This window comes from Xenopus laevis, chromosome 5L, assembly GCF_017654675.1.
Source record: "Xenopus laevis strain J_2021 chromosome 5L, Xenopus_laevis_v10.1, whole genome shotgun sequence".
Lineage (NCBI taxonomy): Eukaryota > Metazoa > Chordata > Amphibia > Anura > Pipidae > Xenopus > Xenopus laevis.
In genome coordinates, this window is record NC_054379.1 from 95,821,845 (window position 1) to 95,838,750 (window position 16,906).

General features: G+C 41.8%; 1 protein-coding gene across 1 annotated transcript in view; it reads right to left on the reverse strand.

Annotated features, from left to right (window-relative positions):
- Positions 1-8,919: 8,919 nt before the first annotated feature.
- Positions 8,920-16,906, reverse strand: part of LOC108704145 (CD109 antigen-like) — a 65,866-nt gene continuing 57,879 nt past the window's right edge. Inside the window, exon 33 of the mRNA XM_041563118.1 lies at positions 8,920-10,081. Coding sequence (XP_041419052.1) covers positions 9,903-10,081 — 179 coding nt within the window. The 3' untranslated portion in view covers positions 8,920-9,902. The remainder of the gene's footprint in view (positions 10,082-16,906) is intronic.

Genomic DNA, 16,906 nt, shown 5'->3' on the forward strand with positions numbered 1-16,906 from the left:
ACCTGCAGGCAGCTCATTAGGAAAACATTCAAACACACAAATTGCTGTGTAACAAATATAACTTTATGTAATATTAAAGGCAAAGTAATATACTGTATGAATTCACATAGCATGACCCACTACCCTGGGGAACCTGTACTACTCCTTTGGCGGACAAAGAGTCTCAGTCCCTTTTCCCCAAAGAGCACCATTGTCCACAGGTAGCGCCACCTGCCCAAATACCTTTCCTGCTGGACCAAGGTATTTCCTCTCATGTGGCAGGCACACGAGCAAACAGGAGACATGCTATATCCTTTGTTTTTCTATCCTTCCTTGGGCACAACTCATCCTGGGGATTCACTCAGGTGGTTAGGCTCATCCAGAGCTGGAACAGGCATCCACAGCGATGAAATCCATTCAGTGAAGCACACGCAGCTTGCTTTAAATATTCAGGGTATTGCTCCCAACACTATCAACAATGTGAGCACAACAAACCCCCTTTATTCCTTACACACACAGCTCCCAGCATTCTTCATAATGCACACAAAAAGGCACCCAAGCTCTAAACCCACATGGTTGAGCTCACCAGGCTCTGGAGTACCTGCATCAGCCCCGCAGAGCTATCAAACTCCTTCTGTCCACTCTCTCTCAGCGAGAGTGATGCAGCAATGGCTGTGTGCACATGGCTCTGCCTATATCAAAACAATTATGCAGCTGCGACACCTTCTGGCACGCTCTGGTATCTGCCAGACACGCTGCACAGGGACAAGGGCTCCTGCCCCTCCCAAATCCCTAGGTAGACCCTGTAGTGGGAGAAGCAGGGGATTTCCACCATGTGGTTTCAGACCATAGGGATCCTTACATTTATATTTACATAATACTGACACATTTAAATAGCAGTTTACAAAGATTATTCTTCATTCCCAAACCCCAGAATATCTTACAATCTAAGGTTGCTATCACATTCACACAGCAGTCAACATGAGTACCCAGAGAGCATGCAAACTCCTTGCAGATGGCCCTGGCTGGAATCAAACTGTAAGGCAACAGTGCTATTCACTGAGCCACCATGCTGTCCCTATGAAGGCCAACACAAACAACTCATTTAAGATGGCACACAGACAACATCAAGTATACAGTCAATTTGATCTACTTTGAAGAAATATTTCATACTCTTTCAGATGATTCAGATGATTTTAATTAGGCTTGGATACTGGATAAAGGAATTTGTATTGAAATTTCACTCAGCTAATGAAACTCAATAACCATTTTCCTAATTGAAAAGCTTGGTGTATAGATTCATACCCTGTGTAGTTCTTATGAATATTGTTGTGCCCCTGAATGACACTTTTGTCTGTCACTTTGTGTAATGATGACCCTTAGTCGCCTGCTACTGTAGTGCATATTGAATACATTGGAACATAGCCTGCTGAGCATGTTCTCTTCTGAAGACATATGTATGTAGTTAGAGCAACTTTTCCTAAAACTTTAGCTTATTGTGTCCATCATGTCTTGCTTTATTTTGACCTTAACAGGGCACTGTCACCCCAAAATAGTTTCCTTCACTGGAGGTGAGAGCCCACATTCCAGTTACGGGAAACATATTTTTTTTATTTTAAATGCCCCCCCCCGCAAACACTAGCTTCCTCTTAGCACGGACAGACATGTTCTGCAACACGCATGCTTATAATAAGTGAATATACCAGCTGACTCATTATGCACATGTGTGGGATACACATATTTGATGGAGAGCATTACTTTGTTTAGTGTCACAACATGGCTGCCAGCACAAACAGGTAGCATAGTGCTTGCCAAGGGTGCATTTTTTTAGCCTGCAACTCCAGTGGGGGAAACATTTTAGTGACGAGAGGTGACACTATTAACTTGCACCAGACACTACCATTGCCATTGGAGAACTTGTCAGCACCCACATGTGAACCTTAACCTGCCAAACCCCCGCGTCTCATGGGTTTTGGTTTACCCGACACACGACTACTATAGGGTATTCCATGAAAATTTGAGGGCCAACACTATGTTTCCTTCCCAGGATTCATTCTGTTCTGCAAAAAAACAAGGAGAGGTTCTTCTGACTCAAAATGCGTATGATATAGAGCAAATACAAACAGATGGCCACTCTATGAAAACGCCATAAAAATACAAATGAGATTTCTGCTTTGAGATGAGTAATGGCCAATTAATTTTGTGCAGGGTACAAGTTAATCAGTTAATCAAGTCAAACAATACTCAACATTTTAGACTGAACATTTACTGAAATGATGAAGAATTGTCAGCATTGCACCAGTCTTATAGTGGAACCATATTTTCAAGACAAGCTTTATTTTCCAGCAGCCAAGCAGATGCCTAACCACAGAGCTAGACTGAACCTTAAAAACAAGAATGTGTGGTTATAAAAATGAAAACACTTAATTTATTATAGAGTCTTCCACTGGAAAGAATCTTTGTGTATCATCAGATATACTTAGACTTGTTACAACACATCCTGCACATTCATTTTGTCCTCATACATTTATCTTTAGTTATGATATTGTATTTCATAACTTTTTAACCATACCAAAGAGAAGCAGATGTTCTTGTGTGGTATTAAATATACAGAGGCATCCACATTTATATATGTTTACTGTGTTTCAAGATGACACAACAATGAAACCAAGAATGAATTGTATAGTCCTGGTTCCAAATTTAAAAGGCATAAGTAAAACAGAATAAAAACGTTTTTAAGTGGGTGTGAGAATATACAGGGTCAAAGAACAGTCTCCCCACCAACAATAACACACTACCATTGTTATATAATATCAGCAACAGTTGGCATGCAGGGTAGCAGAAGGGTAGAAGCTACATAGCATTAATGTTACAGTATGGGGGACATGTGCAACACATCTCTGACAGTTACATGCAAAACCTAAAGCAATAAGTGATTGGTGCATGACTCTATGAGGTGGGGACCAATTGAACTTGACTATTTACAGACAGAACCATTGCAAAATATGAATCTGGTTAGTATTTTAATGGGGGACTGTAATAAAAGTCGCAAAGAGCAAAACAATTAGCACAAATAAGAATAAAAAGTTTCATTTTGCAATGCAATACTCTTCCTTAAACTGTTATTACATTGCCAATTTTAGTTGCGCATTGCAAATCTTTTAAGAAGTGCTTGAAGGTATCGTTGGTACAAATGTAACACTTTTTTTCTTCCACTTTCGGAAGTGGTCGCTAAACAGTTTCCGGGTTTGCAAAAGCTGTATTAAATTCGCACAGAGGCATAACTTTTCGCATTGTGAATATTTTTTCCGTTACCGATTTTTATTACATTCCCCCCTATACCTCTTAATTTGGCTAATACCCGTAAGACCATTCACAGAGAACAGAGACATTTCTGGAAACCTCAGGACAAAGTTTGGTATAAAATCGAGAAAACATGATGTAATATCAGGGAAAAGCACCCATTGAAATACATTATAAATGGGGGGGGCACCAAAAAAATACAGTGCAAGAACTATTTCAGTTACTAACAGATATGTTCACGTAGGGGCTGATTTATTAATGTTCACAGATATTTGTTTCCAAAAATTTTACTTTTTTTGCCCTGAAAATTGTGCAAAATAATCCTGTTAAAAACGTTTTTTTTCCGGAGTGGCTGGTGAGTAACGCCTTGTGAAGTGGAGGGAATTGCGCAGGCAGCTTTTTACTCCACAGTCCCTCAGTGCTTTCATTAGGCATTACAACGCTACTAGGAGCCCAATAGCCAATAGCAACAAAAGGTTTAAAGGCACACACACTGAATATTATGCCGGTGAGGTGTTTATCTCATTTCATTTGTCCAGGTCCTTAAAAAGCTGCTGTTGTTATAGTGAGGTATGCCTAGCGTTTACAGAGTCTGCAATGCTATTGCAACATTTTCTCCACACAAATTTAAAGGGGATATTCATGTGTATATTTTAGTAAGGTGCAGAGAATGCTATTCTGAGACAATTTGCCATTTTCATTTATGTATTATTTGTGGTTTTTAAACGATTTAGCTTTTTTTTTCTGCAACTCTCCAGTTTGGAATTTCAGAAGATACCAGGTTGCTAGCGTTCAATTTAACTTAGCAATGAGGCTAATAGTTCAAAAAATAGTTTGAAATTGAGACAGAAATATGAATAGAGGAGGGCCTATATAGAAAGATAAATAATATAAATTAAAATTAACAATGAAATGGTAGCCCCACAGAGCAATATTTTTTTAGATGCTGGGGTCAGTGACTCCCATTTCAAAGTTTGAATGAGTCAGAAGAGAAAGGCAAATAATTCAAAAATTATAAATAAAAATTAAGACCAAATAAAACGTTTAACTTTAAAAGTGAACCAACTACCCCTTTAATATAGCTTTTGTGAACCCGGAATCTGTTTAGCAACTACTTCCAAGAGTAGAAGAAAGATTGTGAATCTTATAGTTTAGGGCAGTGCACAATGTATGTAATAAAACTCATTATAGAAAAAGTTGTTATATTTTCTCTAAAAGATGACTCCACCTTCAAGCAATGCTAGGATACGCAGCGCTGTAGAATTTGCAAAATAGAATAGTACACACAGGGAAGTAGCCAGAGCAAACCTGGCACAAGTGGGTCGGTGCTCAAATGTTGCTGGAAGGACCCCATATGGCCCATGGGCAAAAATTTGGAAAGCCATTCTTAAAACCCCAACCAGCATATGAGCTATCACACACTGAACTTAAGTATATATTGGCTGTGTATTCAAGCTTCAGAAGAAAAAAAAATGATTTGCATACACATAGTCCTGAACCTTTTACCTGAATAATATTCTACATTCATCCATGTTAATATTCATGAAATGTAGCAAGCACATTTTAGAACATGTCTTGCTGCCACTCACACCCCCCACCAACTTTCACAAACTGTTCCAGCTTAGCTACCCCTTCTTCCATTCAAACACCCTCACTCCCAACTAACTGCCATTCTCCCACCTTTCTTCCCTCAGCTGCCCCCTGCTCTGCTGTCATTCTTTCATCCTTTATTTTAATATGCTTCCACCCTCCCCCTCTACACTCCAAGATTTAAACTGCTGTCAATTTAATAAAAGCACATTTCTGATTGGATTCTACAGAATTAAATATACAGTTAAATAAATTGCCCCCAGAATCACAGAGAACAATTATGTAAAGGGTCCAACCAAATGTTACATTTATGGGCAGATTTATCAAGGGTCAATGTGAAAATTCAAATTTCGAATTCAAATTTTCAAGTTTTTTTATGGCCAAAATTTTCAAATTCGGGAAATTTGATTTTCAAGATTTATCATACTCTGGTCCTTTAAGAACTTGAATTCCACTATTTGCTGCCTAAAACCTGCCAAATTGCTGTTTTAATCAATGGGAGACATCCTAGGATCAATTTGGAGTTGTTTGCTGCCTTCCTGACATTCAAGTTTTTCTCAAAGAAAAAACTGGAATCAAGTTTTTAAAACTAAAAATTAATTTGATTCAAGTTTTCGGGTTGATCCTATTCATTCAAGTTTAAAAAATTAGATTTTTTTTTTTTTATTATAAATTTCAATTAGTTGAATTTCGAGTTCATGGGAGTTTTAATTTGAATTTGAAATTCGACCCTTGATAAATCTGCCCCTTATTGTGGGAGATTAAAATAGAAAGAAAGAAGCAAGGAGTGATGCCAAGTTGTTCAGGAGAATGATTCAAATTCCAGTGTCATGTATAAATGTTGAGTAGGCACCATATTGCCTACTTACATGTCCTGTCATTCGGGCAGGAAGGAGTTGATGCAGGGTATTCTGAGACTAGTATAAAAAAATACATCCATTAACATAAATTGTTGAAAGCATTTATTGCAGTGGGAGGTAAATAAGACTTTTTTTTTTTGCACTACAACAGTTACTACAGTTGCAAAGATGTACTATTTTATAATATTACAACGGTATGAGATTGATAGTGTTATTAGAGCAGTATAACCCTTTGTTCAACATAAGTGCAATGAATTCGCCTTGTGCTGAAAGTTTTGCCTATTACTTAAATCAGGAGAAAGCCTTTTGCACTAAATAGAGCCCTTGAGTAAACTGAAATTACTCCATGAATGATCTTTGTGAGGTATATAATAAGTTTACATCCCCCTTTGTTGTGACTGACTTGTTAACAGGAGTACATTATGCAGGGAGTAGTATCTGTGCACTGGTATCTAATTATCTACCTGCAAGGATCAAACATGGAGTAGCTTCAGTTTCCCCATTTGCCTTAAGAAATAACAACAACAATAGATTTTCATGATTAAAACAATAGGCAAAAAGTATGTTCAGCATAAGCCCTATCCATTGAACTAATTTTAAAAATAAAGATATGCTCCTTTGACAATAAAATACAGGAAAGAAAAGCAGTGAATATTTAAAACTATGACCTTAAAGGAGTGGTTCACCTTTAGATTAACTTTTAGTATGTTATAGGATGGCTAACTCTAAGCAACTTTACAATTGGCCTTCATTTTTTCTTTTTCTCCTACCAGATTTCAAATATCACTGACCCAATCTAAAAATCAAATTTTCTTTAAGGCTATTACATGTATTGTTATTGCTACTTTTTATTACTCATCTTTCTATTCAGCCCTCTCCTATTCATATTCCAGGCTCATTCAAATCAATGGTTCATTTGGACCCTAGTAACCTGATTGCTAATAATGGAAACTGGAGAGCTGAAACTAAAAACTTAAAAACCACACATAATAAAAAAAGGAAATCTAATTGCAAATTGTCTCAGAATGTCACTCTCTGCATCATACTAAAACTTAATTTAAAGGTGAACAGCCCTAGTAATTTAAAACTATAAACGCAATATAATGCCTCTGTATTCATTCTAATCCTCTCATTTTAATGCAATTCTTTAACAAAATAAGAGCATACAACTCATACAACTGGACCTATTTACAAAACAATCTATGTAGTGCATTGTGCAAATAGCTACAGGCCTCCTCGCTCTGTTATGTGATTCTCTTTACTAATACAGCGCTTACTGCATTTTTCAAGACTGTATTAGTGAGAGACAGGCATGTTGCCACCCCCCCTCTTGCCCCTACTTTGAGGGTCATTCTTCACCTGTCTGGTTTTGACCTGGACAGCTTGGGTTTTGGGAGGGCTGTCCAGGTCAAAATTTTCTGCCTAGTTTTCCAAATTAGGGAAACTGGGCAGGACTGTACTAAAATGACATGGCGACTGGCCAATTGCCGATCACCTTGTCATAACCCCGCACCCAACATGTCCCATCATCACCTTCCACACCACTCATGACGTCCCGACCACTTCCCCAGCTAAGGTTTCCTACATTTGGAGATGGCAACCCTAGGCACAAGGTAGGCACACAATGGGGCATGGGCAGGGTAAGTTTTCCGCACCCACACCAGGGAGTGCATTGTCACACAATTCCAGAGGGGACAACCCGGGTGCACATCCTGCACCCGGGCCTGGCCATGGATAGTTACGCTGCTGCTGTCCTTACTAAAGTACCACATTCTTTATCCAACAGAGTTAGCAGCAACCCTGTGGGCCCCCCTGTTCTGTAAATGAGCGCAATGGGGCAGGGTCTTGCACTCTCTAGTGATCTTGCAAATTACATCTAACAACTGACAGTTTTCTAAAACAATATCTATTCTTTCTTTATTTTATTTCCTTTCTTTTGTTTACATAGTGCTCATGTTCCAGCCATGATTCACTTGTTTCCTTTCTTTTAAAATTGATAAAAGAAATAGATTTTGCCCAGTCCTTAAGTCTAGGAAATACTGAAGTTTATTGCTAAATAAACAAGGTGATAGATAATGCAGTTATGTAATGCCCATACAAGAAAACCACACAAATTGCAGTTATAAAGCAATTGGGCAAACCATACAATCCATTTCTAAAGGGGACCTGTCACCCACAGTTATCCCACTCATTTGTTTATTGTATTTAGTTAATTTACGTAATTCTAACTCTGAATGGAATGGATATAAAAAAGTAAAACAAATGAATAAATAGCAGTTTGTACTGAGAAGGTTAGGAACACTTATGACAAGGTTGCTTTATATTTTCAAGTATTATTTTGCTTTTTTTCTTCCAATATCACAATGGCTTTTCAAAGCATAACAATGAATGGATTTTTTTGGTACTTGAGAGATTCTTTTTTCTTAAGAATGTTTGACCCACCCACAGTAAGGCCTTTGCCTTTCATCCCCCTCATTTCTCAGATCTGAATTCCTGGTTCTCCCCAGGCCTTTCCTTTGATTTTATTGTGCTGGGGACGTATATCAAATTTCTTGAGAATACAGAATATTTCATTCACTCTCTTTTCCCACAGAGAGTTGCCGATGACATACACAAGCATTATTAACATTAATATCTGTTATTTAGCAGACAGAGGACATGCTGTGGCATCAATTCAGTATCTCCAGATCAGTATTTAATAAGTGAGAAAGCAATTATTTTAACTGATATTACCTCCTCTCTCATCTCATCTCATGTAACAAACCCAATAGGTAATAAAAACCCAAAAGGCTGGTTTTGCTTCCAATAAGGATTAATTAAGATAATTAATTATCTTAGTTGTGATAAAGTACAAGGAACTGTTTTATTAATACAGAGAAAAAGAAAATACTTTTTAATAATTTGGATTGTTTTTATAAAATGGAGTCTATGGGAAACAGCCTTTCTGTATAATTCTGGATAATGGGATTCCAGATAAAGGATCCCATACCTGTACTTATAGAACACTGGAATAGTATCCATAATTCATAGTATTACACATTATAGGTATAGTTCAAAGGTTTAAGGTTATATTTTAAAAATACAAGTTAAAGATTTGTGTTTTAATTGGATTGACTGCGATTAGATAACACAGCAGAGTAAGAATAAGAAAGGTTTAGGCTGACCTACAGCAGATGTTGGGTTGGAATATCAGTGAGTTACAGGCTCTTCTAGTAACAAGTGCCAGTTTGCTGGGCTCATAGTGTATAGGATAATATTACACAAAACAGTTTTGGAAGGTTAAATATGGACTGAGAGCGCATCTACAAAATTCTACGTTCTGACAAAAAACTATATTACACAGGCGTTAAATACAAACTGGCAGACTATTGAAATGCTGGGATAATGTTTGATTATTACTTGGCTGCAAGTGTAAGAGGAGAAACGACCAACAGCATGTCCTGCTTTGTATCTCAGAACTGAAGCCATGTCTCATAACTCGCCAATGGATTTTAACATTAATCTGCACTTTGTATTGGTCTGTGAAGTGGTGGTTTAACAGCATTCATAAATGTTAGTTTTAGAAACTGGAGCAATATTCACCATATTTTTTTACTCCAAAACAGTATTTTCAACAGAGTCCCGCGCAATAGCATGCCCCTTTAAAACAAGCCATTGCGGGAATGCATGATTTACCTGTGATTTACCTGTGCAAAGATGCAAATTAGAAGATACATTGGGAAATTGGGCTCAAATCACTGGGAATTGTTTTTTTTTTTTTACTGAATTTGTGTGTAAATAGTGTTTCTTTTTGCACATGACATCATTATAGTATGAGCATACTATTCACTAAGTGAGTTGTGTGTATATGTTATAGAGAACTCTTAAAGAAACACCTCCTCAATGCAGGAGTTAATTCCAAGACTCCCGTGTGCCCTCTGTTACACTGTTATTGCAATTATTGCACTTGACTACATTTGTACACAATTCATCAGAAGTAACTTTGTCAATACAATGGGCAAAATTAACAAAAATATTATATATAAATTCCAATATCAGTAAGAGAGGGCAGCATGACTGACATGGTAATTGTATTGGACCATTTCAGGTGTTTTCTGGTTTTATGCATCTTTGGGCACACAACATTCAAAAACATAGGTGGGTTGATTGTTAAGAAGGAATATGTATTGCTTATAGTAACATCAGTTGAAATAGCAGCAAAATAATAAACATGCAAATGATAAAAGATTTTGGTTCAGTCCTTATAGCTTGATTCCCTGGTATACATCGATTGCAGTCATCTTTGCAGAAAGAACAAGGTGAAACTTGCTGCATTACTTCTGAATTGTAGCTTCTGATTGCCATTTGACCTTTTAGAAATACAGACATTAATTCATTAGAAAAATTATAGATCTCATTTGCCACAAAAGTATATCATGAGTTTTCTGTGCTCTAACAAAGCTTAGAATATATTAATTTAATATAAATAATATTAACATGTTTGAGTGGATGCTATGAGTTAACAGACCTATAGCACCTTATCTACAAGTTACTTATTACTAGGCCGAAACGTTAGTCGCAAGCTGTTTTATGAATAAAAACTATTTTAAGTCCTGAGAGTGCTGTTCTATATGGGATGGAATATATATATGTGTATATATATATATCTATATCTATATATATCTATATATATATATATTTATATATATATATATATATATATATATTTATATATATATATATATATTAAATATATGTGTATATTATATATAAAAATCTGTGAATACTAAATACAATATTTTGACAGAGACAACTTTTTTTTCTAATTTTGGTTTTGTACATTACCACAATGAATTTTAAATAAAACTGCACTGCAGACTTTAACGGGAATGTAATAAAAGTCGGTAACGGAAAAAATATTCGCATTGTGAAAAGTTATGCCTCTGTGCCAACAAATTTGCCTTTGTACGGATTTAATATAGCTTTTGCGAACACGGAAACTGTTTAGCGACCACTTCCGACAGTGGAAGAAGGTTTGCGAATTTTATAGTTAGCGCCAGTGCGCAGTGAATGTGATAAAACTTCTTAATGAAAAAGTTGTTACGTTTGCTCTAAAAGATTACAACTCCTTCAAGCACTTCTTAAAAGTGGGCAATGTGCAATGAAAATTCGCAATGTAATAACAACTTAAGGGAGAGTATTACATTGTGCAATGCAAATTTTTATTCTTATTTGTGCAAACTGTTTTGCTCTTTTATTACATTCCCCCGTTTCAGTTTTAATTCAGTGGGTTGAACAAAAAGATTGCATAAAAATGTGAGGAACTAAAGCCTTTTTTAACACAATCACTTCATTTCAGGGGCTCAAAAGTAATTGGACAATTGACTCAAAGGCTATTTCATGGGCAGGTGTGGGCAATTCCTTTGTTATGTTATTATCAATGAAGCAGATAAAAGCCCTGGAGTTGATTTGAGGGGGGGTGCTTGTATTTTGAAGATATTGCTGTGAACATGCAGTTAAAGGAGCTCTAAATGCAGGTGAAACAAGCCATCCTTAAGCTGCAAAAACAGAAAAACCCCATCTGAGAAATTGCTACAATATAAGGATGGCAAAATCTACAGTTTGGTACATCCTGAGAAAGAAAGAAAGAAAGCACTGGTGAACTCAGCAACACAAAAAGATCTGGACATCCACTGAAGACAACAGTGGTGGATGATCGCAGAATCATTTCCATGGTGAAGAGAAACAACCAAACAAGTGAACACCACTCTCCAGGAGGTAGGCGTATCGATATCCAAGTACCATAAAGAGAAGACTGCATGAAAGTAAATACAGAGGGTGCACTGCAAGGTACAAGCCACTCATAAGCATCAAGAATAGAAAGGCTAGATCGGACTATGTTAAAAAAATGTCTAAAAAAGTCAGCACAGTTCTGGAAAAACATTCTTTGGACAGATGAAACCAAGCTCAACCTCTACCAGAATGATGGTGGAAGAAAAAAAGTATGGAGAAGGCATGGAACAGCTCATGATCCAAAGCATACCAAATCATCTATAAAACTGTAACGATCGCCGCCCGGAGCAGGCCCAGGAGCTCCGGGCGGCGCGTCCATCTTCGCCGGCGTCGCTCCCAAAATGGCGGCGCCCATGGCCGCCACGTGGGTAGCGGCGCCGGGCGATGACGTCAGCGCGCCGACGTCGGCGCAAGAGCGTCAATGACGTCAGAATGGCGCCAAATTTGAAAATAAAAACGCCAACTAGACGCCAGAATGGCGCCCAAGAATAGGATTACTTTCCTGAAGCATATCCTGGGTTTCCTGTGTGCCTTATTGCCTAATCTTGTTCCTGCCTTGTATCCTGACCCTTTGCCTGGACTTTGGACTTTGTTTGTATTCTGCCTGCCTGTGAACTCTTGCCTGATCCTGACTATTCTCCGTTTAACCCTTTGGATACCGCGACCTTGTTCCCTCAAGAGGGCTTCCTCCTTGATCCAGACAACCTCCCTGGAGGGAGCTCCCGGCTCCCTGACATTATTCTTGGGCCATGGATCCTTCTGAGGAAGCCACACCTCATGTCGGACGAGCGCTCCGCGGACTGGCATCCCGCATGGAGGACTACGAAAACCAGCAGGTTCGCATTGGGCAAGCACTCGATGTCCTGCTGGCTCAAGTGCCTTCTGCGTCCTCCACTGCTCCACCTACTGGGGATCCCCCCATGGCGGCAGCCCCCACGAACACAAGCTACCCGACAGGTGAGCCTCGTATTCCACCTCCCCCTCGTTTCAGTGGGGACCCACAAGCTTGCAGGGGATTTGCCACGCAATGCCAAATTCAATTTGAGTTCCAACCCACACAGTTTCCAAGCGAGCGTTCCAAGGTGGGGTATGTGATGTCTCGATTGGAAGGCAAGCCACTGGAGTGGGCAACGTCTCTTTGGGAGAAGAATTCCCCGCTGACTTTTGATGTTAAAGACTTTCTCCAAGCTTTTCGTATAGTCTTTGATGCTCCAGGTCGGGTTACGAACGCCCCTGCCCGTCTCTTGCAGCTCCGGCAAGGAAGCCGCAGTGTCAATGAGTATGCTATAGACTTCCGAACACTGATGGCGGAGACTTCCTGGTGTGATGAAGCTTACAAGGCTGTATACTACCAAGGCCTATCCATCCGCATCAAAGATGATCTCGTCTCCAGAGAGACTCCTGACACCCTGGAAGGGTTGATCGCTCTATCCATTAAGGTGGACACTCGTCTCAGAGAGCACCAGGTGGAGAGAGAGCGCAGTAGACGATTTTCTCCCATGTTGGCCCCTCGCTTTCAAAGGCCGATTCTGCAAACACCCGCTGTTCCTGTGACCCATGTGTCGACGTCTCCCTTGGAGGAACCCATGCAAGTAGGAAAGACTCGCCTCTCCGAGCAGGAAAGACTCCGAAGACGTATGGCAGGTCTCTGTTTATACTGTGGTGGGCATTCCCATTTTGCCAACGCCTGTCCTGCCAAAGCCAAGAGTTTTGTACCCCGAGGTATGTCTCAGGTTTCTCATGTAGGGGGCATCACTCGAGGTTCTCTGGAGAAGTATCAAGAAAATTCACGCAGGCTTCTCCTTCCTTTGCAGATTCACCTGGCAAGTAAGTCTATCTTCGAAAGGGCCTTCCTCGACTCCGGAGCGGATGGCAATTTCATGGATGCCTTTTTTGCCGAACGCATGAAGATTCCTCTGCTTCCATTGTCTTCTCCCCTGCGAATTACTGCCATAGATGACAAACCCCTGGAGTTTGAATTCGTCACAAAGTTCACGGCGGAACTATCTGTACAAGTTGGGGCGCTGCATCAAGAAAAACTTTCATTCTTCATCATCCCCTGTCCTTCTACTCCAGTGATATTGGGTCTTCCATGGTTACGTCTGCATAACCCCACCATAGACTGGTCCACTGGGCAGATCTCTCGTTGGAGTTTATTTTGCCTGCAACATTGCCTTCCGCCAAAACCCCTCGAGAAGGTGAATGTCTCCTCTGCGGAATTAAAGACTTTGCCCTCCACTTACAAGGGATTTTCCGATGTGTTTTGTAAAAAGTCTGCAGAGTTCCTTCCCCCACATCGCTCCTACGACTGTCCGGTTGAACTCCTGCCTGGAGCTATGCCCCCCAGAGGGCGCACCTACCCTCTCTCTCCTGCAGAGACTACCGCTATGAAGGAGTACATCCTAGAAAATCTCCAGCGGGGGTTTATCCGCCCTTCTACCTCTCCTGCAGGGGCTGGGTTCTTCTTCGTGGAGAAGAAGGACGGAGGCCTTCGGCCTTGTATAGACTATCGGGGTCTGAATAAGATCACCGTGAAAAACAGATACCCTCTGCCCCTGATTGCCGAGCTCTTTGACCAGCTGAAAGGGGCAAAGATTTTCTCCAAGTTGGATCTCCGGGGGGCCTACAACCTCATTCGCATCCGGGAGGGTGACGAATGGAAGACGGCATTCAACACTCGGGATGGGCACTATGAATATCTCGTTATGCCCTTCGGCCTATGCAATGCCCCTGCCGTCTTCCAGGAGTTTGTGAATGATGTGTTCCGAGATCTCCTAGGAAGGTTCGTAGTCGTATACTTGGATGACATCCTGATCTTTTCCAAGGACCTTGAAAGTCATCGCTCCCAGGTGAAGGAGGTACTCTCTCGTCTGAGGAAGAACTCTCTCTTCGCCAAGTTGGAGAAGTGTGTTTTCGAGGTATCCAAGATCCCCTTCCTAGGATACATTATCTCTCCAGAGGGATTTGAGATGGACCCCGTGAAAGTGTCGGCCATCCAGGAGTGGCCTCTCCCACTGAGTACCAAAGCAATCCAGAGATTCATCGGATTTGCTAATTATTATCGACAGTTCATCCGGGGGTTCTCTTCCCGCATTGCACCTATCCTGGCCCTCATCCGAAAAGGGGGTAAACCCAGCCTGTGGCCTCCATCTGCTATAGAAGCCTTTCAGTCCTTGAAAGAGGCCTTCACGTCCGCTCCTGTTCTTCGACATCCCAATCCTGCACTACCCTTCTGCATCGAAGTTGATGCTTCTGAAGTCGGAGCCGGAGCTATCCTGTCTCAGAGACATTCCTCTGATGGAAAATTGCACCCCTGTGCGTTTTTCTCCAAGAAGTTCTCATCCGCAGAGCAGAACTATGACGTCGGGAATCGAGAACTCTTGGCAGTCAAGCTTGCCCTTGAAGAATGGCGTCACCTCCTGGAGGGTTCTGAAATTCCTGTCCAGATTTTCACTGATCACAAGAATCTGGAGTTCATACAGTCCCTCAAGAGGCTAAATCCCAGACAAGCCAGGTGGGCCCTTTTCTTTTCCCGATTTAACTTTGTTTTGACTTATCGCCCAGGTTCCAAAAATCTGAAGGCCGACGCCTTGTCTCGTAGCTTCACTCCGGTGGACCGTGACCCTGAGAGACAGGAACCAATCATTCCACCAGTCAAGATCATTGCCTCTCTGTATCCCCAATTTGCCGACCAGATTCTGGCTGGGCAGTCCTCGGCTCCTCAAGATACTCCGATTGGCATGGCCTTCGTCCCTCCAGAACTTCGCCTGGCCATCCTGCAACAAACCCACTGCTCCAGGCAAGCTGGACATCCTGGTTCGGCTAAGACCCTTGAACTCTTGAGGCGCCTAGTCTGGTGGCCTGATATCCGCAAGGATGTAAAGGACTTTGTGGCTGCTTGTAATGTCTGCGCCACTTCTAAGCCTAGCCATTCCCGCCCCAGTGGGTTGTTACAGCCTTTGCCGGTACCCTCTCGTCCATGGACGCACCTCTCTATGGACTTTATTGTCGAACTTCCTCCCTCCGGTGGGAATACTGTGATCTGGGTTGTTATTGACCGCTTCTCCAAAATGGCCCATTTCATCCCTCTGAAGAAGTTGCCCTCTGCGGTGGAGTTGTCCCAGCTATTTATCCAGTACATCTTCCGCCTGCATGGTTTCCCGGTGGAGATCGTCTCCGATAGAGGCACCCAGTTTACTGCCAAGTTCTGGCGTTCCTTATGCAAAGACCTGGGAATTGTTCTTCAGTTTTCATCTGCATACCACCCGCAAACGAATGGGGCAGCTGAACGTGTCAACCAAGCCCTGGAGCAGTTCCTGAGGAACCACGTATCCCTCTGCCAGGATGACTGGTCTGATCTCCTCCCATGGGCGGAATTCGCTCATAATAATGCTTGTCATTCCTCTACAGGAAGGTCTCCGTTCATGTCGGTGTATGGTCAGCATCCTCAAGCTTTTCCCCAAGACTTTGTGCTATCTGACGTCCCGGCTGCTGACGACTCCGCAGCCCATATGTCTGCTATTTGGGCTGCGACCAAGTTGAACCTAGAGAAGAGTGCTCTTGTTCATAAGACTTTCGCGGATCGTCGTCGAAGATCCTCTCCTCTCTACAAGGTGGGTGATAATGTCTGGCTCTCTTCCAGGAATATCCGGTTGAAGATACCATCTCCCAAGTTGGGTCCAAAATTCGTGGGACCATTTCCCATCTTGGAGATAATCAACCCTGTGGCTGTCAGACTCCAGCTTCCACCAGAGATGAGAATCCCCAACGTGTTCCACGTGTCTCTGGTGAAACCCGCCATCACCAACCGGTTCTCTGGCGGTCAGTCTCCTCCTCCTGCCATCTCAGTGGAGGGTCAACTCGAGTACGAGGTGGAGAAAATCCTAGACTCCAGAATCTCCAGAGGGTCCCTTCAGTACCTCATTCAGTGGAAGGGCTTTGGCCCTGAAGAATGCTCCTGGGAAGGACACCGTGATGTTCACGCTCCTCGTCTGGTGAGGGAGTTCCATTCCAAGTTTCCCCAGAAGCCAAGTCCTGGTGGTCCAGAGGCCCCCCGTGAGGGGGGGGGTACTGTAACGATCGCCGCCCGGAGCAGGCCCAGGAGCTCCGGGCGGCGCGTCCATCTTCGCCGGCGTCGCTCCCAAAATGGCGGCGCCCATGGCCGCCACGTGGGTAGCGGCGCCGGGCGATGACGTCAGCGCGCCGACGTCGGCGCAAGAGCGTCAATGACGTCAGAATGGCGCCAAATTTGAAAATAAAAACGCCAACTAGACGCCAGAATGGCGCCCAAGAAAAGGATTACTTTCCTGAAGCATATCCTGGGTTTCCTGTGTGCCTTATTGCCTAATGTTGTTCCTGCCTTGTATCCTGACCCTTTGCCTGGACTTTGGACTTTGTTTGTA